The sequence below is a fragment of the Pseudorca crassidens genome, chromosome 2 (assembly GCF_039906515.1).
Source record: "Pseudorca crassidens isolate mPseCra1 chromosome 2, mPseCra1.hap1, whole genome shotgun sequence".
Lineage (NCBI taxonomy): Eukaryota > Metazoa > Chordata > Mammalia > Artiodactyla > Delphinidae > Pseudorca > Pseudorca crassidens.
This window is the reverse complement of record NC_090297.1, coordinates 114,093,567-114,115,192: the sequence shown is the minus strand read 5'-3', so window position 1 is coordinate 114,115,192 and position 21,626 is coordinate 114,093,567. Positions and strand designations below refer to the sequence as shown.

Sequence of the window (21,626 nt, the reverse complement as noted above, 5' to 3'; positions counted from 1 at the left end):
CTGCCCCCGGAAAAGCCGCGAGAGAAGAGGGTGCTTCCGGTCCCGTGTTCTCTTTGGCCCTCGGGGAATCCAAAGGTGCAGTGTTTACGGCCAGACCGTAAGGCAGCGGTCCTAGGTGTAAGGAAGGGGTCGTCCATGGCATGGGTACTGCTAACCGAACGTGGGCTGCTTAGGCTGACGGATAGTGCCAACCCTCTCCTTTTACGTTCCTTCCCCACCTCTTCCGGGGCTGGCCTAGGACCTGCAGCACATGCGCACTGTCCCACCGATTCCGGGGCTGGCCTCGTACCGGTAGCACGTACTCACTTCTTTACCTCCGCCGCGGCGGGCCTCGGACTTGCAGCACGTGCACGCCTAGAGGAAGACCCGACAGTCAATCTGGTTGTTTCCGTTGCTGTGCTCAGGGCATTGTAGTTTGGGTAATGCTGTCCTTTTTTTCATTTTCTTTCTCTTGTTTAACATCGGGAAGCAGCAATGAAGTGTTACTAAAAGATCCCTAAAAAAAAAAAGTCCCTAAAGCTGGAGTTGAAATTTGCGCTTTGTAACAAATCAGCTGTGGGGTATTGGGCAAGTCAGTTAATCTTCCGTTAGGACCTACTGGTCTGTGAAAACTGGGTGACATTTGAGACTCAGCCTGTCTCTTCGCGCTGCTGGGTGGGCTGTTTGCAAACTGTTGGTGCCCGCAGCCCTCCAGGTCCCCGTAGGACAGCCAAGCTGCCTCCTAAGCGTAGTGCCCCAGAGAACCAAATGATCCAGCTGAGCACTGGTCCAGCATCGTCGAATGAAGTGAAAGAAAGGAACTGGAAATGGGACAGCATTTGGGGGGTCAGCTGGAAGGAGAAGTGAGGAAAGAGAAGTTTTGTTGGGTTTTCCCCGCTACCAGCAATTCCTGATAATTCTCTACCTGAATATCATCCCATCTGACCCCTTTTCTCCATCCCAACTGTCATTCACAGATCAAGATCATCTCTTGCTTAAATGATTTCTCCATCTCCAGTTCCCAATCCCACCACTTGCGGGATTATTCTAAAGTGCAAATGTGATCATTAAAGTGTGTCATGACTTCCCTGTGCCCCTAAAATAAGGTACCAACACCTTAACAAGGGTTTCATTGCCAGGCCTCTTCCTGCTCCTCCAGCCTTCTCTCACTCTGTGTTCCAATCACTTTCAAATACTACGTTCTTTTTTTTTTTTTTAATCTTTAAAATGTTTTTCTTTTATTGTGATGAAATACACATAACATAAAATTTACGATTTTAAACACTTTTAAGTGTACACTTCAGTGGCATTAATTACATGCACATTGTTGTGCAACCGTCACCACGGTCTGTCTCCAGAACTTTTTCATCTTTCCAAACTGAAACTCTGAACTCTTTGAACAATAACTCCCCATCCCTCCATTGCTTCCAGCCCCTGGCAACCACCATTCTACTTTCTGTCTCTATTAACTTGACTACTCTAGGTACCTCGTGTAAGTGGAATCACACAGTAGTTGTCCTTTTGTGACTGGCTTATTTCAGTTAGCATAATATTCTCAAGGTTGTACTTTAACACAAGAGGCTGCTTCTTACCTCAAGGCCTTTTTGCCTGTGGAAACAATGTAATAAGCATTCTGAACTCTGCTGAACACAGTCCTGGCTTGCTTTTAAGCGATGCCGTCCGCCATACTCTGTCAGTTCTCCCTTTTCGGCTCTGAAAGATTCTGTAGCTTACTGTTAGCTTAGTTATTAGAAGTCCAGCCTAGTGTAGTTAGTCCACTTTAAAACTTCAGTCTCATATCAAGTTTACATTCCTTCCTTCCCCTCAGCACCAGCTAGTCTTCAGCGTGGGACTCAGTTTGGGGAACTGGTGCATTCTGTCCTTTAATAGAACTCTCTTTTTTGCTAATTTAAGCTACTTGTTATGTTGGGACCTGGAAGAGGGTCTGGGACGAAGGGCAAAACATCCTTTTACCTAACTGGGCATGTCATGGCAATCATCAGTTGGTGGTTTGCCTCTCAGGCTAAAGCTGACTGATGGTGGATACCTTCCATTTGGAAGGTGCCCAAATGCTAACTCTTATGGGCACATGGATTAGTTTCCTGGGAGCTCTCTCCATCGCACAGTCCCCTGATGGGACATCTGCTCCAGCCTAACTGCTTCCCACGAGGCCTCAGGTCCTGCCTTTGGCTGTATAACTAAGCTCCCCTGGCTACTGGTTTTCTTGGGAGGAGGACCAGCAAGATGGCTCCAGCTGTGTTGATTTTCACACTGTTCCTTTGACTTACAGGAAACTCACATGTCCCTGCTAAACCACATTGCAGGAGTGACAACCCTTTTTCCCCGTCAACCCTCACTCCTTATTCCAACGATCACAGAGAACAGATCAGCAACTCAACAGCAGATATCCAGCCACCAACTGAGATGCAGTCTCTCCTTGCCAACCCATCAATTTCTATGAGTGGTTCCCTCGGAGACCCCTCACTCGGGGGAGGTGAGGACAAAACGCACAGCACTCAATCCCTTGGCTGGTGACAGACACATGATTCCATCAGTCCCTTTTCCCTTTCCACCTCCACACCATCTTCTGTTTATTTCCTGGGGAGGTAGAGGATGGGGTACTGGGCTATGGTTTGGGATAGCAGAACTGCCTTGCCACCTCTTCATGGTACCTCTTGGTTTGGCAGAATAGCTGACAATTCCAGGGTACCGAATGAGTCCTACTTAACGTCCTGCAACAAAAACGCCATCTCGGGCTTCCCTGGTGGCGCAGTGGTTGAGAGTCCGCCTGCCGATGCAGGGGACACGGGTTCGTGCCCCGGTCCGGGAAGATCTCACATGCCGCGGAGCGGCTGGGCCCGTGAGCCATGGCCGCTGAGCCTGCGCGTCCAGAGCCTGTGCTCCGCAACGGGAGAGGCCACAACAGTGAGAGGCCTGCGTACCGCAAAAAAAAAAACACCATCTCCCTTGCCGAGAACACTTGTCAAACACCTCACACCTTCTCTTTTCTTCCCTTTGTCTGTGACTAGTTCCTTCTCATGTTTTATGTAACAACGTAGATAGCATCGCTGCCGGGAAGAAATCTTAACACTGCCAAGCCTTAGGCAGGACACTGATCTATCACTTCCAAAGGTCCCCTTGCCTCCTTATAACACTTAGTATGTTGTGTTCTAAATGACTCTTGATAGTATATCTTCCCCATGAGACCAAGCCCCACAGGGGCTGGGACAGTGTCAGTTTTGCTCATCTTTGTCTCATAATGCCTCACACACAGATAGCACTAGATACATGAATGAAGGATTCCTAGGCTTTGGCGAAGAGTCTGTGTGATTTGAAAGAGCCTAGGGTCCCGCTGACATGCCATTGTCCCTGCTACCTCTACGTGCCTGAGAACTGTTGTGCTCTACTCCTACTTTACATATCAGGTTATGTTGTTAGAACATCTCTGCAACATCTGAAGTGCTGTATTAGAAGCTGCACTTTTATAAATTAGTTTTATTCGATCAACCTGCCCTGTAAGCATTTGCAAAGTTTGCAAGAGAGGAAATTGTGAGACAGCCAAGGATGGGGGATTACCCTAAACTTCGGATCCGTTCCTCACAAGCCCAGAATCCCTTTCCCAGTTGTTTAGAAGTTTGACTTCATCCAGTAGGAGCTCCCTTCCCACTATTTCTCTGTGATGGAATGGAAAGGATTGCTTCTCCTGTGACTGCACTGCAGCCTCTGGCTGCAACATTCCTTCATTCATTTGTTCAACAAAATATTTTTAACTGACCTAGAAGGGCAGAGGGAGTTTTAATGTATGTCTAACCAGGGCCATTCAGGCTACTGGCAACAGGATGAAGGATGAACAGCTTTCCAAAATAAGCATATTCCTGTGCTCGGACACTAGGTAGAGTTCTCAGGAGCTGGAGCCACTCCTTCCTTCTCCCCTTTTCCTTCCTGTCCACCCCCCCACCAATGGAGCAGAAAGGAAGAGCTGTGCCACAGGCCTGTGGAAAAATGCCCCTTGGCTCTCAGAGCCCTGGCATGAAATAAGATATCGTTCTTAGGAAGCAGTCCCAGACAAAAGATCCTCCTAATGTCTCCTGCCCTGAATTGTCTGCTCTCTGTTTTAAAATGGGGGCAGCATTTTGTCTGAAGAGCCAAATTCCTGGATTAGCTGAAACATGAATTTATCCAGAATATCACATTTACCCATTTATCCAACAAATATTTTTGGAGCAGCATTTATATGCTAGTTGCTGGGGACACTAGAGTGAAGACACAATTCCTGCTCTCAAGGTACAATCTAGTGAGGGAAAAAAACAATTTCAGCACCAGGAACCATGACAGAGCTTTGCATCTATGGCCTGGAGATGGTGGAGGTTAGGGAAAGCTTCCCAGGGGAAATAACACTGGCTTAGCCTTAAAGTAGAAATTGACCAAGCAGGAAGGGAGAGGGGAGAGATGCAGGATTGTGGGCAGAAAAATCACGAAGTACAGAGGCCAGGAAATAACAAGCAAACCCTTGCTGAGCACTGTCGGATGCCACTCTAAGAGCTCGACAAGTGTTACATCATTTGATTCTCAGAACAACTGTTTGAAATACATAGTATGCCTATTTGATAGATGAAGAGGTTAAGGTATAAGGTATAGATAAGGCAGGGAGAGGTGAAGTAAATGTATTGAACAAGATCACAGTTTACATTTTCTTTTAAACAATTACTTTTATTTTTCCTTTTTTTTCTTTTTCTTTTTTTTTTTTTTTGCGGTGCGCGGGCCTCTCACTGTTGTGGCCTCTCCTGTTGCGGAGCACAGGCTCCAGACGTGCAGGCTCAGCGGCCATGGCTCACGGGCCCAGCCGCTCCATGGCATGTGGGATCTTCCCAGACCAGGGCACGAACCCGTGTCCCCCGCATCAGCAGGCGGACTCTCAACCACTGCGCCACCAGGGAAGCCCTATTTTTTGTTTTATCCTTTCTTTTTTTTTAAGGTTGTGCTGGTTCTTAGTTGCAGCTCATGGGCTCCTTAGTTGTGACTCGCAGGCTCTTTAGTTGTGGTATGCAAACTCTTAGTTGTGGCATGCATGTGGGATCCAGTACCCTGACCAGGGATCAAACCCAGGCCCCCTCTATTAGGAGCTCAGAGTCTTAACCACTGCACCACGAGGTAAGTCCCAATCACAGTTTACTTAATAAGTGATGAAGCCAAGACTCAAACCAGGAAGTTTGAGTCCAGAACCGCTGTCCTCCACCACTTTGCTACCTGCTACTTCGATTTGATGAAAGTTGTCTTTCATAAAGGAGTATAATGTGCATGGGAAAGCATGAAAGGAAAATAAACTAGGCAAGAGGCATGGAAGGACAAAGTGAATGAAGAGTTTATATACCACATGGTGACATTTGGACTTTAAGATAACAGGGATCCAAATGATGGATTTTCAGGGGTAAAATGGTCTGACTTATTTATATATATTACTCTGTTAACATGAAGTAGGATAGATTATAAAGGCGTAGGACTACTAGAAGTAAGAAGAACATTGTAAATCAACTACAATTTTAAAAAAAAGAAGACCAATTGTTAAACTATTGCAGTGATCCAGGCAAGAACGAATAAGTACCAGGAAATAAAAGTTTGAACTAAGGTAGAAGCAATGATTATAAAGAGGAGGGGATGTGATTCAGAAGTGGGGTTGACAGTATTGAAACTAAGTGCAGGGACTCAGGAAGAAAGAGTGTTTTCTCATGACTCCCAGGTTTCTTATTTCAGAGACAGTATAGAGGAGAAGCAGGCTTGAAAGGAAAGGTAATTAGAAAGAATTTGGATGTGAGGGTTTGAGATGCTCGTAGTAACTTGAATAGTCAACTAGGCAAGACAATGGGCCATTACATTTAGGAGTGTGGGGTAAGGAATGAGATCTGGGCAAAGATACAGATTGGAGAGCCATTGGCAACAGGTTGTCACTGAAACCATTAGAATGGACGAAATCACTCAGAGGGGATTTCAGAAGATAAAGAGACTAAGAGACTGAGGGTGGACTCTAGGGAAACACCAAGCAAATAAAAAGGCAACGGGATGCAAGGGGACTAAGGAGAAGCCGAGGTAGGAGGGAAATTGTGCAGGTGTCTACTAAAACTAAGGGAAGCAAAGGGTTTCAAGAAAGAGGAGTTGGTCAGTTCTGAAATGTCAGGACAGAATTTGAAAAGTGTTCATACATTTGGGATGAAGAGGTTGTTGTTGGCTCTGGGGAAAAATGATTCATCGGTAGAGATGAATACCAGATCAAAGTGGGGTTAGAAGCAAATGCAGGATGAAGGAGGTGGAAAGGGCCTTTCTCAAGAAACTTGACTTTGATGGAAAGGAGAGACAACACACATTGAGGAAGGGATTTTTCCTGTCTCCCTTTCTTGCTTTCCTTCTTTCTTTCTTCTTTTCTTTCTTTCTTCTTTCCTTCCTTCCTTCCTTCCTTCCTTCCTTCCTTCCTTCCTTCCTTCCTTCCTTCCTTCCTTCCTTCCTTCCTTTTAAAGATAAGAGAGATGGGGCTTCCCTGATGGCACAGTGGTTAAGAATCCACCTGCCAATGCAGGGGACACAGGTTCGAGCCCTGGTCCAGGAAGATCCCACATGCCAAGGAGCAATAAGCCCGTGTGCCACAACTACTGAGCCTGCGCTCTAGAGCCCACGAGCCACAAGTACTGAAGCCCACAAGCCCGTGCTCTGCAACAAGAGAAGCCACCACAATGAGAAGCCTGCGCACTGCAATGAAGAGTAGCTGCCGCTTGCCGCAACTAGAGAAAGCCTGTGCGCAGCAATGAAGACCCAACGCGGCCAAAAAGAAAAAAATATGTAAATAAATTAAAAAAAAAATAAAGATAAGAGAGACTTAGCTTGGAGTATTAGTTTCCTATTGTGGCTGTAACAAATTACTAAAAACTTCATGCCTTAAAAGTACATAAATTTATTATCTTAAGTTCTGGAAATCAGAGGTCTTAAAATGGGTGGGCAAGGCTGCATTACTTTTGAAGGATCTAGGAAAGAATCTGTTTATTTGCCTTTTCTAGCTTCTAGAGGCTGCTTGTATTCTTTGGTTTGTGGCCCCCTTCCTCCATATTCAAAGCCAGCAATAGAGCATCTTCCAATCTCTGTCTCTCTCTCTCTCTCTCTCCCTATCTCTCTCTCTGTCTCTCTGCTTGTGTTGTCAGATTGCTTTCTGTCTGACTTCTAAAAGGATGCTTGTGACTACATCTGGCCCACCCAGATAATCCAGGATAATTTCCCCATTTCAGAATCCTTAACTTAATCATATCTTCAAAGTCCCTTTTACCATGTATGATAACATATCCATATATTCCTGAGGATTAGGATGGGATATCTCTGGGGAGACATTACACAGCCCATCACTTGTAGTATCTGCCTGGCACATAGTAAGTGCTCAAAATATTATTACTGATAATAATACTTAAATTTATATGCTGAAGAGAAAGAACCATCAGAAAGACATTACAAACATAGGGAGGAGAGAGAGAGAGAGAGAGAGAGAAAGCAAGAACTCTTAGGCCAAAAGGGATGTGTCCAGAACACAGCTGGAGGCAGGAACATTGTGGGTCCCGGACATTAAGTGAGATAATATATACATACCTGGCAAAATGTTTAATATATCATTCAGTACATATTTGTTTTCCTCCTCTATTCCTTCAAGTGTGCCTACACCGGTGAAGGCCCATGGTATTATCATTATTTCAGCCTGACAACCCCACCACATGCGATCACGTAAGCTCCCCCAAATTTCACCTCTGATTTATCGTTGTTTCTTCCATACATTCTGGCTTCGTGTCTTTTGCAAAATAGATGCTCAAATGTTTGGGGATGAACAAATAAATGAATTAATGAAAGAACAAATGAACAAACTTCAAAGGCTGGGAGAATATTGATTTAGGGTGATCAGAATGTAGCAGCTTCCAACAGTGAAGACTTCTGCACAAAGGCCTGAAAGGAGTGAGCTTAAAGAACAGAAAGGGAGGGCTTCCCTGGTGGCGCAGTGGTTGAGAGTCCACCTGCCGATGCGGGGGACACGGGTTCATGCCCAGGTCCGGGAAGATCCCACATGCCTCGGAGCAGCTGGGCCTGTGAGCCATGGCCGCTGAGCCTGCGCGTCCGGAGCCTGTGCTCCTCAATGGCCGCTGAGCCTGCGCGTCCGGACGGGAGAGGCCACAACAGGGAGAGGCCCGCATACCGCAAAAAAACAAACAAAAGAACAGAAAGGGAGGTTTTGCAGGTGGAAAGGATTCTTCAGAGGTGGAAAAGGGGAAGATGGGAGTGCAAGATGGTATGTGGGGGTCAAGTTTTCCCCCTTGAGTTTAAACACTGGCTGAGCTGATTGAGCAGGTAATCAGTAGAGGGTATTACAAGACCCAAGAATGAGTTTGTACTGATACAAGATAAACTAAGAATTGCTCTAGGATTCTGAAAGATTTAATAACAGCACTACAATAGGAAGAGCCTTGGAATAAAAAAAGCACTAGGTTGGACTTTTTTTTTTCAGTTCAATGCCTGGTTCTGGAACTAATCTCTGCATGACCTTTTGGCCAAATCACACAATCTCTTTGAGCCTCAGTTGCCTGAAAGGATTAAGCCAGCTGATGCAGTTTAAAAAGCCCAGAAACTGGTGTAAAGAAAGAAATAGTACAATAAATTATTGCTATTACTGTCTCTCAGAGTTATGTTTTAAATAAAATAACATGTCAAAGCACCAAGGATAGTGTCTTAACAGAGGCTCAGTGAAGTTTAATTTCCTCTCTTCCATATTGGAAATTTAAACTAAATGCTCTGCATAAAAATTTTAAACTAAATGCTCTCTGTAAAGAGGGAATGAGAGGCTCTGGAAGCAGGGAAGCTCTTGAGATTCTGTTACCATCATCTAGATGAGAAGACTCATATAGTAGTCAGGGGTCTCCAGAGAAACAGAACTAACAGGACTCTGTGTGTGTGTGTGTGTGTGTGTGTGTGTGTGTGTGTGTGTGTGTGTGTGTTATAGGAATTGGCTCACTTGATGACGGAGGCCCCGAAATCTCATGATTTGCCACCTGCAAGCTGTCAGTCCAGGGAAGCTGGTGGTTTAATCCAGTCCAAGTCCAAAAGCCTGACAACCAGGAGCACTAATGTCTACGAGCAGGAGAAGATTGATGTCCCAACTTAAACAGAGAATAAATTCTCTCTTCCTCTACGTCTTTGTTCTATTCAGACCCTCGGTGGATTGGATAAGCCGACCTGCGTTGGTGAAAGCAATCTTCTTTATTTAGTCTACCAATTTAAATGCTAATCTCTTCTGGAAACGCCCTCACAGACTTATGCAGAAAATTGTTTTACCCATTTCTAGTTATCCCTCAGCCTAGTCAAGTTGACATGTAAAATTCACCATCACAACTCAGGACCTCCAGAGTACATGGAGGACCCATGTGTTAGGATCTAAGTGGTCAATGCATCACACCTCTTTTTTCCCCACCTGTGTACATAACAGGTTTCTTTTCTCCACCCAAGTTCTGAACCAGTGGAGATAGATAAATGAGGCAGACGGCAACACTCACCTTTGTAACTGATAAAGACCATACTGGAAGGTATGGCTTAGGTATGCAGCCACCATGGGCTTCCTAACAGGATGGTGGGGGGTATTTTTGACCATGCCACACAGTTTGTGGGATCTCAGTTCCCTGACCAGGGGTTGAACCTGGGCCAAGACACTGAAAGAGTGGAGTCCTAACCACTAGGCTACCAGGGATCTCCCTTTTTTTTTTTTTTTTTCTAACAGGAATTTCAGAATTAGACTGACTCACTTTACCCCATCATAATTATCAGTGGCAAACCATAGGCCTCTCACTCGTGGGAGGTATACCTCTGTAAAACATATAGAAAGGAGCAGGTCCAAGTGGGTGCTCTCTGCACCTGGGGGAGAGGGAGTGAAAGCTGAGTGAAGAGAGGCCGGGAGTGTTAGTAATAGGGCTTCTGTCCTAAGAAAGAAAACATCAGGAATGTGGAGAAAGTGGTCCCCCAATACCATGTTCTTTTTTTTTTTTAATATTTATTTATTTATTTGGCTGCATCAGGTCTTAGCTGTGGCATGCAGGATCTTCGTTGCCATGGGCATGATCTTGGTTGCCACGCGTGGAATTTTTAGTTGTGGCATGTGGGATCTAGTTCCCTGACCAGGAATGAAACCCAGGCCCGCTGCATTGGGACTGGGAAGTCTTAGCCACCAGACCACCAGGGAAGTCCCAATACCATGTTCTACTTTGTTTTTTTTCCTTAGGCTTCCAGACATCACCATCCAAGTCAACAGATGGTGGCCCAGCCAGTGGTAAACTCTTCCTCAACACAGTGGTGGGTGACACAGTGGAGTTTCCCCTGGAGATACTGGAGGGAGCTCAAACTGCCTGGCCCTTTGTGACTTGTTTCTGGGCCCTGCCTCTCAAGGAACAAATGAAGGACAATTCAATCTGATATCTTTGGCAGTTGGTTCAGAAAATGATGAGTTGCTTGGCCATTTTCTGCAAGTCTGGGGAGCATAAAGGAAACCGCTAGGTCCAGAGTTTCATCAATAAAGTGAGTTAGGGCTTCCCTGGTGGCACAGTGGTTGAGAGTCTGCTTGCCGATGCAGGGGACACGGGTTCGTGCCCCAGTCCGGGAAGATCCCACATGCCGCGGAGCGGCTGGGCCCATGATCCATGGCCGCTGAGCCTGCACGTCTGGAGCCTGTGCTCCGCAACGGGAAAGGCCGCAGCAGTGAGAGGCCCGCGTACCGCAAAAAAAAATAAAATAAAATAAAGTGAGTTAGTGTTACCAATCAAACCACAGCCCCAGGTGAAGCATCAGACTAGAGAAGGATAAAAGAGTAGAAAAGATAAGAGATTGAGAAGTCCAGTCTGATTCAGGAGATAAGACCAATATGCCTGAAACAAGGAATTATAAAAGACACAGAAAAGAATCCTAATGGTTATGGGATTTCTTTTGAGAAGGATGAAAATATTCTCAGATTATATTGTGATGTTGTTTGAAGAACCCTGTGAATTTACAAAAAACAAACAAAAAACACACTGAACTGTACGGGGTGGTTTTTTTTTGGCCACGTCACACAACTTGTGGGATCTCTGTTCCCTGATTCAACCCAGGCCATGGCAGTGAAAGCCCAGAATCCTGACCACTAGGCCACCAGGGAACTCCCCTGAACTATATACTTTAAATGGGTAAATTGTACAGCATGTGAATTATACCTCAATAAAAGATGTTTAATTTTTTTTTTAAAAAAAACACAGTTGTAGTGGACTAGGAGAGGAGAAACCAGAATCCCAGTCCTTTACTTATTGTGCCAATAACTATGCGACCTTGGTCACTTTCCTTCTTCAAGCCTCAGCTTCCTCACCTGTTAGATGAAGGAGTTGGACTAGATGACCTGTGAGGTTCCTGTATTAGTTTCCTGGAGCTGTTGTATCAAATTACCACAAACTGAAAACAACAGAAAGGGGACTTCCCTGGTGGGGCAGTGGTTAAGAATCTGCCTGCCAGTGCAGGAGACACGGGTTCGAGCCCTGGTCCAAGAAGATCCCACATGCTGCAGAGCAAATAAGCCTGTGCACCACAACTACTGAGCCTGTGCTCTAGAGCCCATGAGCCACAACTACTGAGCCCACACGCCACAACTACTGAAGCCCACGTGCCTAGAGCTGGTACTCCGCAGTAAGAGAAGCCACTGCAATGAGAAGCCCGTGTACCCCAACGAAGAGTAGCCCCCGCTCACCGCAACTAGAGAAAGACCGCCCGCAGCAAGGAAGACCCAATGGAGCCAATAAATAAATAAATAAATAAAATTTAAAAAATAAATTAAAAAAAATAAAACAACAGAAAGTTATTCTCTCACAGTTCTGGAAGCCATAAGGCTGAAATCAAGGTATTGTCAATACCACACTCCCTCCAGAGGCTCTAGGGGAGAATCCATTCCTTGTCTTTTCCAGGTTTGCTCCTAGGCTTATGGCTTCATCTCTCTCTGCTCTGTCTTTCCACTTGGATAATCTAAGATCAACTCCTCCTCTCAAGATCCTTAATTAAATCACATCTTTTGCCATATAAGGTAGCATCCACATGTTCCAGGGAATTGACATAGATATCTTGGGGGGAGGGGAGTAATTCATATACAGATCTTTGCAAGTCTATAGAAGAGTTGAGAGAACCAACTTGAGAAAATTTGAACTGCCTTATAGTCTCTAGACACACCCCCTTCTTCACTTCACTTCCATCCTAGTTCACATTTAAAATAACTTCCAATTGTATGGAATTTTATGGTTTGAAAAGTTATTATGCATTTATCAGCTCGTTGCAGTCACATAAAAACCTGTAGATTTGTTATTATCACTATAATTACATTTCTAATGAGAAAATGGAGGCTGAGAGAGATTAAGTGACCTAACCAAGCTCACACATGCTGGAAAGTACCAGTGCTAGACTCTAGTCTTAGTCCTTGCCCTCCAAATCCTTTGGTACCCATTCTGCCATCACCTGACTGAATCTTGGTATAGCATCAGGAGTTTCCAAACCAGGATGGGGTAGAGGCACCTGGAGTAAATTCAGTTCTCCCTATTCCTCCTACTAAGCACAGCTGAAAACCCTGGACAGTTTATATAAAACCAACATAAGAAGATCTGAAAGGTGGGAAGAAAAAGGCAGACTGACTAGGGTTCTTGGAACCCAAAGCTCGACATAACAGTGAGTTCCCTGGGTTTTCATTTTGCCTCATATATATCATGGACTGGGTGCTGGAGAAGCAACTCAGAAATGCCAATGGGCACAGACAAAATGAAGTCCCAAGAAAAGCCTGCTTGCTTTCTCTAGCCAAAGGACTAGGGAAAAGGCAATCCAGCAAGACCGAGAACCTTTGGACGATAACTGCCTGACTCCAGCCAAACACCATGGAAAAAAATCATGGTCCTACCTCCAACCCTACAGGGAGGTGGAGACCCTAGACTTCCACCTTTGTCCAGCTATAATGAGGTTACATTCCCCATTCCCCATTCCCCTCACCAGGGTAGTATCCAAGAAGACAGAGTGGGGAGCCGGGCTTTCATTCCTGCCCAGAGGTAGCAAGTTCCCCATTCTGAGGTAATGACGCCCCTCCCCCTCCCCCTCCCCCTCCCTGCCAGAGTGTCAGAGGAGGCCACCTAGGGAGTCTGAAATCCTATATGCACCCCGAAATGAGGCGTTACCTCTCCCCTCTACTCTGGGTGGACAAAGGAGGCTGAGTGGAGAACCTGGACCTTCACGCCTGCCTGACATTCGTGAGGTGATGCCCCTTACCCACAACTGGCATGATGTCAGAGGAATCCTGCTAAAACAGATTTAGATAAGATCCAGAGTCTCATAACAACCAAAATGTCCAGCAGGCAATCAAGATCGTAAATCATACCAAGAACCAGGAAAACCTCATCTCAAATTTAAAAAGACAATCGGCAGATGCCCATACCAAGATGATACAGATACGGGAACTATCTGACAAGGATTTTGAAGAATCGTAAAAATGCCTCAACAAACAATTATGAACACGCTTGAAACAAATTAAAAAATAGAAAATCTCAGTGAAATACTGGAAGATGTAAAGAAGAACTAAATGGAAATTTTAGAACTGAAAAATATAATTACCAAAATTAAAAACTCAACGGATAAGCTCAACAGCAGAATAGAAGGGACGGAGGAAAAGAATCAATGAACTTGAAGATCAAACAATATAAATGACCCAAGTTGAAAAAGAGTAATTTGGGTAAATACAATAGACTTTCCTTCTCCTCTTGTTTTCTAAATTATGTTTGAAAATTAAAGCAAAAAGCATAATATTGTCTAAATGGTAATTTCAATGTATGTAGAAGGAATATTTAATAAAATTATATTATAAATGGAGGAGGTAAAGGGACTTAAAGGGAGATGAGTTTCTACACATGTCTCCCACTGACAGAATGTGAACAATAGTTCTTCATGATGATGGAATCATTCTGTGTCTTGATTTCAGCATGGTTACCAGAATTTACTTATATGATAAAATGCCATATAACTATATGCACACATTATTTCAGTGTCCATCTACTGGTTTTGATTTTGTACTATAGTTGCACAAGATAAGCCACTGGGGGACACCAGGTGAAGGATACATGGAACTTCTCTGTATTATCTTTGTACCTTCCTATATATGTAAAATAACTTCAAAATGAAATTTTTTTTAATAAATAAAAGAGGATTGAAGGGACAATTTATGAGGCAATTAGGGAACTCTCTTTTCAATCTGGAGGCTAGACATGAAGGGAGGTGGTGCCCAGAAGATGGAAGTTTCTAGACACGAACCTTCAGGTCAGACCCTAGCCTTATCCTCAAGTGACATCACAAAGCCTCAGAAGCCCCACCTACCACTCAAAGGTTTTGCAAAGTGAACTATCATCTCAGGACTGTATTTGCATTGGAAGCAGTTGTTCAACCTTGCTGAGCAAACTGCTGTGCCTGCTCAGTTAATTAGGAAGGAAAATGACCCCATGTGAGCAACATCAATAGTTTGACACTCATTCCTAGGCTATAACAAAGAGCAAGACCAATTCTCTTGGTGTATTCTTGGTTGTGTGGGCAGTCTGCTTCTACCATATATCTCAGCTCTCTTTGAGAAATGTATTTCTTCCCCACAACTTCCAGCCTTCTTATGGGACAAGGGCACACTCACCATGGCCATATCTGATCCTGCTTACCTAGTACAAGTTCTCTCCTTCATTTCACTCCTGATGACTCTACTCATCCTGGTCTGGAAAGTAACCTAAGACAAAGGCAACAAGAACAGAGAACCAGACCGAAGAAAGGAGGCAACACCGCTGGCATGAAGGTCTGCTGTTCTTGGTGGAGACTCCGTTGAGGTGAAGACCTGGAGGCCCAAAATGTAGGAGGTAGAGCCTGGGAAGGAAGAGCTGCTTGAGCCACCCTACCCCCCAATGCCAGAGGCTCCCCCCAGGCCTCATTTCCCTCCTCCACCACCACCTCCGTTATAATTCACACTCATCTGCTGCTCTTGGGCTTCTCCAGCCTCCTGAGTTTAAATGTCTTCCCTCTGTGGAATCTTCCAGACCGAAATTATAAATGGCTCTTGATTTCTGCATTAACAGAGGAAAGGACCAAACTCACGGAGAATTGAAAATTGATTACCAAGCCCAAATTTTCCTTTTTATATTAGGTATGTGTTGACTCCTGGATATTGAAATTATTGGGAGCTCACAGCAGCATCTCCAAATCGACAATAAAACCATACTGGAAGCTCAGTTCCAGAAGATCCTTGAAAGGGAAACAGCTCACCTACTCTGAATTCTAAGTAAAATTCTCCCTCTTCCTCACCTAATTCTGGGAACAAAGAGTATTTCCTCTTACAAAACGATTTGAAGCAGCGAGTACTTTTCTCTCTTCTTCCCCATCCTCCAACTTTGTGGGTTGGTAAATTTTAAAGATAGCATATTCTAAAACCATACTTTTGTTTGATTTTTAAAATCGTTTCTGAGTTTGGAACGCATTAACTTCTTTTTCAAATGAAATCCAAATTAAAGCCACAGTGTTTTGAAAATCCGTGGCCTCATCCAATCAGGCTTGGGTTAACCTATGGAGCAGTTGACATCTGCCTAGAAGGAATTAGTGTCTTTCTAGGAGAAGAACCTCTATGTCCAACCCTACTGTTAACCCTTCCTCTTGGAAGCATCCTATCAGATGGCCCCTTGTCTCTTCCCTCACAGGCATTTGACTCTGGAGTCTTGAGCCAAGAGCCCCTCCTTCAGAAGCTTTTCTCACTGCTTAGAATCATGGGACTGTGTCTGTCCATGCCTCTCTAAAGATAAGTCCCCCACACCCCCAGTTTCTGGGCTGTGTACTCTGGATCTCAAGCCATGGGTCATTCATTTCCTGCCACTTTAACCCATAGAAATTAAGGAGCTTCGTCACTTGGTGCTGAGGAAAGGTTAGTATTGCTACCAGACCCAAGGGGAGCCCACCTGCCCCTCCAGTGCCTGGTGGTGGTGGTGTTTGTTTTGGTGGTTGACCAGCTTCAGCAGAGACTGATTACAAGTGGCCTACAATAGGACCCAAAGCCTCGTGGCCAAGGAAGACGTATCCCTCTCCCCTCTGGTAGAGTGGACTCCTTTATCAGAGAGACTAGCCTTCCCTTCAAGCTGACTGTCACACTTTTTCTCAGTCCAGCAAGCCTGCTCGGGAAGTAGGCAGGGGTGGGGTGTGGTGGAGTGGAGTGGAGTGGGAAATGAGCGTGCAGGGTTCCCATGCATCTTCTTTTGAGGAGGGGGCAGCCCAGAAAAGATCTGTCAAGCCTCAGAGTTGGCAGAAAGATCCTCACTACTCCTAACACTCTCCAGATCTTTCTTTCCTATCCTGCAAATGCCTCTGTTCATCCATCAGATGGTTATTGAGGCTTTGCTTTGTATCAGGCTCTGTCCCGGGTGCCAGGGATACGACAGAAAGGGGCCGCGTCTCCTACAGCCCACACAGCACAGTGAGAGATGGATGCTAACGAACTAATCACATGGATGAATGCTTCATTATCAACTGAGAACAGTGCTCTGAAAAGAATTTGGCTTCATGAGAGCGTGTACCAAAAGAAGCTGACTGGGGAAGGCTTACCTGAGGAAGTCATGCCTGGGCTGAGAGCTGAGAAGCGAGTGGGAGTTAGACACGGGGATGGTGGGGGTGGAGGGGTGTAGTCTTCTAGACTACTGGTCCCCAACCTTTTTGGCACCAGAGACCAGTTCCACAGAAGACAATTTTTCCACGGACCAGGGGCGGGGGTGGCGGGGGAGGGATGGTTTTGGGATGATTCAAGCACATTACATTTATTGTGCACTTTATTTCTATTATTATTATATTGTAATATATAATGAAGTAATTCTACAACTCACCATAATGCAGAATCAGTGGGAGCCCTGAGCTTGTTTTCACTTGTCACTCACTGATAGGATTTTTGTTTTTTGGGTTTTTTTGCGGGCCTCTCACTGTTGTGGCCTCTCCCATTGCTCCGGACGTGGTCTCAGCAGCCATGGCTCACGGGCCCAGCTGCTCCGCGGCATGTGGGATCTTCCCGGGCCGGGGCACGAACCCGTGTCCCCTGCATCGGCAGGCGGACTCTCAACCACTGCGCCACCAGGGAAGCCCTGATAGGGTTTTGATATGAGTCTGCAATTGATTTATTATGGTCTCTGTGCAGTCAAACCTCTCTGCTAATGAAAATCTGTATTTGCAGCCGCTCCCCAGTGCTAGCAACACCGCCTCAGCTCCACCTCAGATCATCAGGCATTGGATTCTCATAAAGAGCACACAACCTAGATCCCTAGATCCATCACATGCACAGTTCACAGGAGGGTTCGCGCTCCTATGAGAATCTAATGCCGCGGCTGATCTGACAGGAGGCGGAGCTCAGGCGGTAATGTGAGCCATGCGGAGCGGCTGTAAATACAGGTGAAGCTTCGCTCGCTCACCCGCCGCTCACCTCCTGCTGTGTGGCCTGGTTCCTAACAGGCCACAGACTGGTACCGGTCCACGGCCCGGGGGTTGAGGACCCGTGTTCTAGAGAGCAGCATGAGCAAAGTCCTGTAAGGGGAGGAGTCTGTTGTATTAATGGGCTAGAAAGATGGTGGTTCTGGAGTGCTAGAATGGAACCATATAGAGCTGGAGACGTCTGTGGGACTGGATCTCACAACACCCCAGTGGGCAGTACTAATTGGGATGATTGTGGAGTGGGTGGGGATTGTGGAGTGGGGGCAGTCCTCTACGGTTCCTTAATTTAACAGCCTTGTGCATGATTACCAGACTCCTGGGCCGGTCCCTGCTACCCAGGGACTCTAAGTTACCCTCCTCCCATTTTCTTCTGTCCTCCAGGATCTCCTTGTTCCTCCAACTCCTCGTGCACCCAAATCTCCTCAGTTTTATCCTTACTGGGAACTCACTAACAAATCAGCCAGACTGCATTGTAAGCTATGGCCACCTGATGGCAGCAGAGGGTCAGCAAACCTGGTCACTGCAGCAACCGCTAGATAGCGGGATCCTCTCTCTTTCACACTCTGAGAGTTGGGGAGTTTGTCCCCAACAGACGATAATCAGGTTATCCACGATAATGGGAAGCTCTTATCCAGAAGATCTCCTGAGCTGCAAATTTCATCATTTTTGATCATCAGTCATACGCTGGCTCTTAACATTATTTCTGTTCTGCTTAACTACCCTATGAAAAGGACATTATGCACGCAGGTGGGAAGTTGAGTGAGGCTCAGAGACTCAGAGAGGCTGACTGTCTGATCAAGTCTCACAGAAAAGCCAGCTTATTTTTCCTCTCCCTTGCTGCATCCTGTGTTCACGGAGGAGTAAGACATCTCCTGCTTTGAGGCAGCTCTTCTTTCCCTCTCAGAAGTCTCTGTGCTCTAAAATGCCATTAGCCCGTGTTCGTATTGTGCCCTGCATTCTCCTGTGTTGCCTCCTCTTCTGTTTTCTCCCCAGAACCTTCAGAGAGGTCCGTCTGCAGCTCCGTGTCCTGCACTTGGAGGGATGAAACCAACAAGTACCAACCACCATAACACACCCAGTGGGTAATGGGGACCAAAGGGAAAAGGCAGTGGAAAAGGATAAGATGCTGCTCCCTTTTTCAGGGAGCTTCTGGGCCAGAGGTGGCTGAGGGCTTCCCCAATCTCAGTGCCAGGTGGTTTCTGAGAAAGGCCAAGGGTGGGTACTAATGGAATGCTCTAAGCATTCCGACACCTGGGGAGCCCCTGTGTGCTAGCTCGATGCGGGGGGGTTGCTTCCTGAAACAAGGGAAATATTAGGAAAATGTATGGCTTGGATTTAGGAGTGGGAGGGAGACCGTGACAGACATAAGGGACAGTGAGTCAGCCACACGATGCATGTAGGGAAACAATGGGAAATCAGGTCAAAGAAAAGAGTACTAGCCCATGGGAAAGGGCCTTGAATGCCAGATGAGGGTGTTGGATTTCAACTAAGAGGGACCCAGGGAAGGTTTTTGACGAGGGGAGTGACAAGTGAAATAAACATTAAACTAGATGAATCGGGTATAGTCAATGTGTAAGACAAATGGGAGAAGGGAGAGACTGAGTAAGAAGACCAGTTAAAATGCCAGTTGAATAACAAACTTCCCAAAGTTCCTGGTACTTTACTGTTTCTGTGACTTTGCCCATTCTATTCCTTCCACTTGAAATGTCCATTCGTAAACCTTTCTCTGCTCAATCGTTTTTTAAGGCGGGGTATGAAGAAGGAGGGTGAGTGGAATTCAGAGGAGTGAATCCTCAAAACTTTTGTCTAAAAGCAGGCCAAAGGGATGGGGACCTCTGCCCATTCCCATTCTCCCAGCCCTGAGGGCTGAGTGACTGTATCAGGGGCTGAAACGGATGATGCGACAAGCTGAGAGTGGGGTGAGACATCTGTATCCTCGGAAAAGTTTAGACTCACAGAGCTGTCTTCTCAGGAGGATGTGAGGAGATCCCCCACGGGTCTTTCTCTGTTCCTTTAGATGCTCTAACTGTTCCAGTCCACTGAATCTCAAACACTGTGGATTCCCTAAGCTGGCAGCAGCCTTGGAATCAGATCTGCCCAGAGCTGCCACGGTCCAGACAGAATCATGAAGCGTCAGCCCCAGAAGGGCCTTAAGCCATCCAGAATCCCACTCTCTTTTACAGAGGAGGCCCCTGATGCCCAGAGGTAAATGAGGGAGGCAGTGAATGTGAAAGAGTGGCCAGAGGATGTACTGTGAGATCAGACAAGCCTGGTGTGAAATCCTAGCTGCGCCACTTCACACTAGTTATGCACCCGCAGGCAAATTATTTAAGCCAGTGACTCTTAAAGTATGGTCCTGGGATCCCTGGGGATCCCCCAAGACCCTTTCTGGGCATCCGCGAGATTGAAACTATTTTCATAAAAACAGTAAATTATTATTTTCCTTTTTCACTCTCATTCCCTCATGAATTTTTGAGAGGTTACATGACGTCTCCTAATAAGTCAAGTGTTAAAGAGATTTGCAAACATATGAAACAATGCTATTCTTCCTTCTTTCAAAAATAAGTTTATTATTGTTATTTTTATGAATTAATAGGTTCTTTTTAAAGTTCAGTGTTAATTTCTAATATGGTGAACATGGATAATATAACCCACATAAAGAAAAGCTCCTTGGAGTTCTCCAAACTTTTTTTTTTTTTAATATTTATTTATTTAGTTGCACCAGGTCTTAGTTGTAGTAGGCGGACTCCTTAGTTGTGGCTCCAGGGCTCCTTAGTTGCAGCACATGGGCTCCTTAGTTGCAGCAAGCTGGCTCCTTAGTTGTGGCACGCAAACTCTTAATTGCGGCATGCACGTGGGATCTAGTTCCTTGACCAGGGATCAAACCCGGGCCCCCTGCATTGGGAGAGCAGAGCCCTAGCCACTGCACCACAAGGGAAGTCCCCTCCATACTTCTTAAGAGTGTAACAGGATAGTCAAACTAAAAAGTTTGAGAAACAGTGATTTAAACTCTCTAGGTCTCCGTTTCCTTATCTGCAAAATGGGCATATAACATCTCACAGGATAGTTTGAGACTTAAAAAAAAGGTCCTTCAGATAAAATGCAAAATGCCTGCTCAAGATTTCACGGTATTGTGTTTCTTGAACAATGGCCTCTCCAGCCTCACCTCAGGGCTGTTCTTGGCTTTCTCTAGGGGCTCAGAGAGCCAAAAGTCTGGGGTCTGGGGGGATGAAGCATTGTGTAGTATGAAGATGCTTTGCTGCTGGAAGCCAATGTCTGCATGCTCAAAGTCTCCATCTGTGCCTGAGGCAGATCCCCGCATCAAGGTCACCAAACAGAGTGACAATTCTACTACATCGCCTTGTGCCACTGTGAGGGCCCAGAAACGTTTGTGCACTTGTAGTTCACGACTGTCGCCACCTGAGGGCAGCATGCCCCCACAAGTAGAGCAGCACTGCCAGCTCAAGAAAAAAATTACCTTGGCGCTTCAAGAACAGAAAAAGTCACTTCAGAGAGTGTCTCCCTGAAGCCTCCGTGACATTCCCCATCAAAGAGTAAGTAAGGGCAGCCGACCTGGCCACAAGGATGATAAACCAAGAACATGAGAAACAACCGTGAAGAGTGCCAGTTACCGGTTCTCCTTCGAGTAAGGATTTCAACGTTGTATTACCTCCCCAGGCCCTTTTTATCACTGCTGTCTCCACCCTCCAATGAGCCCGTCTCAATTACAATGAAAGCAAATGCTGGAAGGAGTCATAAGATGGATTCCTGGATGCACTCAGCCACTAAATCCTTGTATAAGTGAACCTCAGTTTCCTCATCAGTAAAGTTGAAAAAAATATACCCATCTCATAGGATTACGAGGTTCTACGGAGAAAGATGCAAAGAATCTTTGTGAAGTCAGAGGTGCTATAAGCCCTTTAATAATGTATCTCAGGGGCTTCCCTGGTGGCGCAGTGGGTGAGAGTCCGCCTGCCGATGCAGGCGACACGGGTTCGTGCCCCGGTCCGGGAAGATCCCACATGCCGCGGAGCGGCTGGGCCCGTGAGCCATGGCTGCTGAGCCTGCACGTCCGGAGCCTGTGCTCCGCAACGCGAGAGGCTACAACAGTG

At 45.9% G+C, this 21,626-nt stretch overlaps 1 protein-coding gene and 1 long non-coding RNA gene across 3 annotated transcripts; both read left to right on the top strand.

Moving 5' to 3' along the window:
- Window positions 1–46: 46 nt before the first annotated feature.
- Window positions 47–9,184, top strand: LOC137219536 (uncharacterized). Of its 2 annotated transcripts, XR_010941164.1 has the most exons (4): window positions 47–419; window positions 2,270–2,473; window positions 7,661–7,731; window positions 8,996–9,184. It is a non-coding gene; the product is annotated as an uncharacterized lncRNA (long non-coding RNA). The 2 variants fall into 2 exon arrangements; XR_010941163.1 differs by lacking the exon at window positions 7,661–7,731 and having other exon boundaries at window positions 55–419.
- A 5,327-nt stretch (window positions 9,185–14,511) lies between these two features.
- SMIM42 (small integral membrane protein 42) lies at window positions 14,512–14,855 on the top strand. The gene is given in 2 exon segments (XM_067710541.1): window positions 14,512–14,521; window positions 14,635–14,855. Coding segments are annotated over 2 exon segments (231 nt in total).
- Window positions 14,856–21,626: the final 6,771 nt, after the last annotated feature.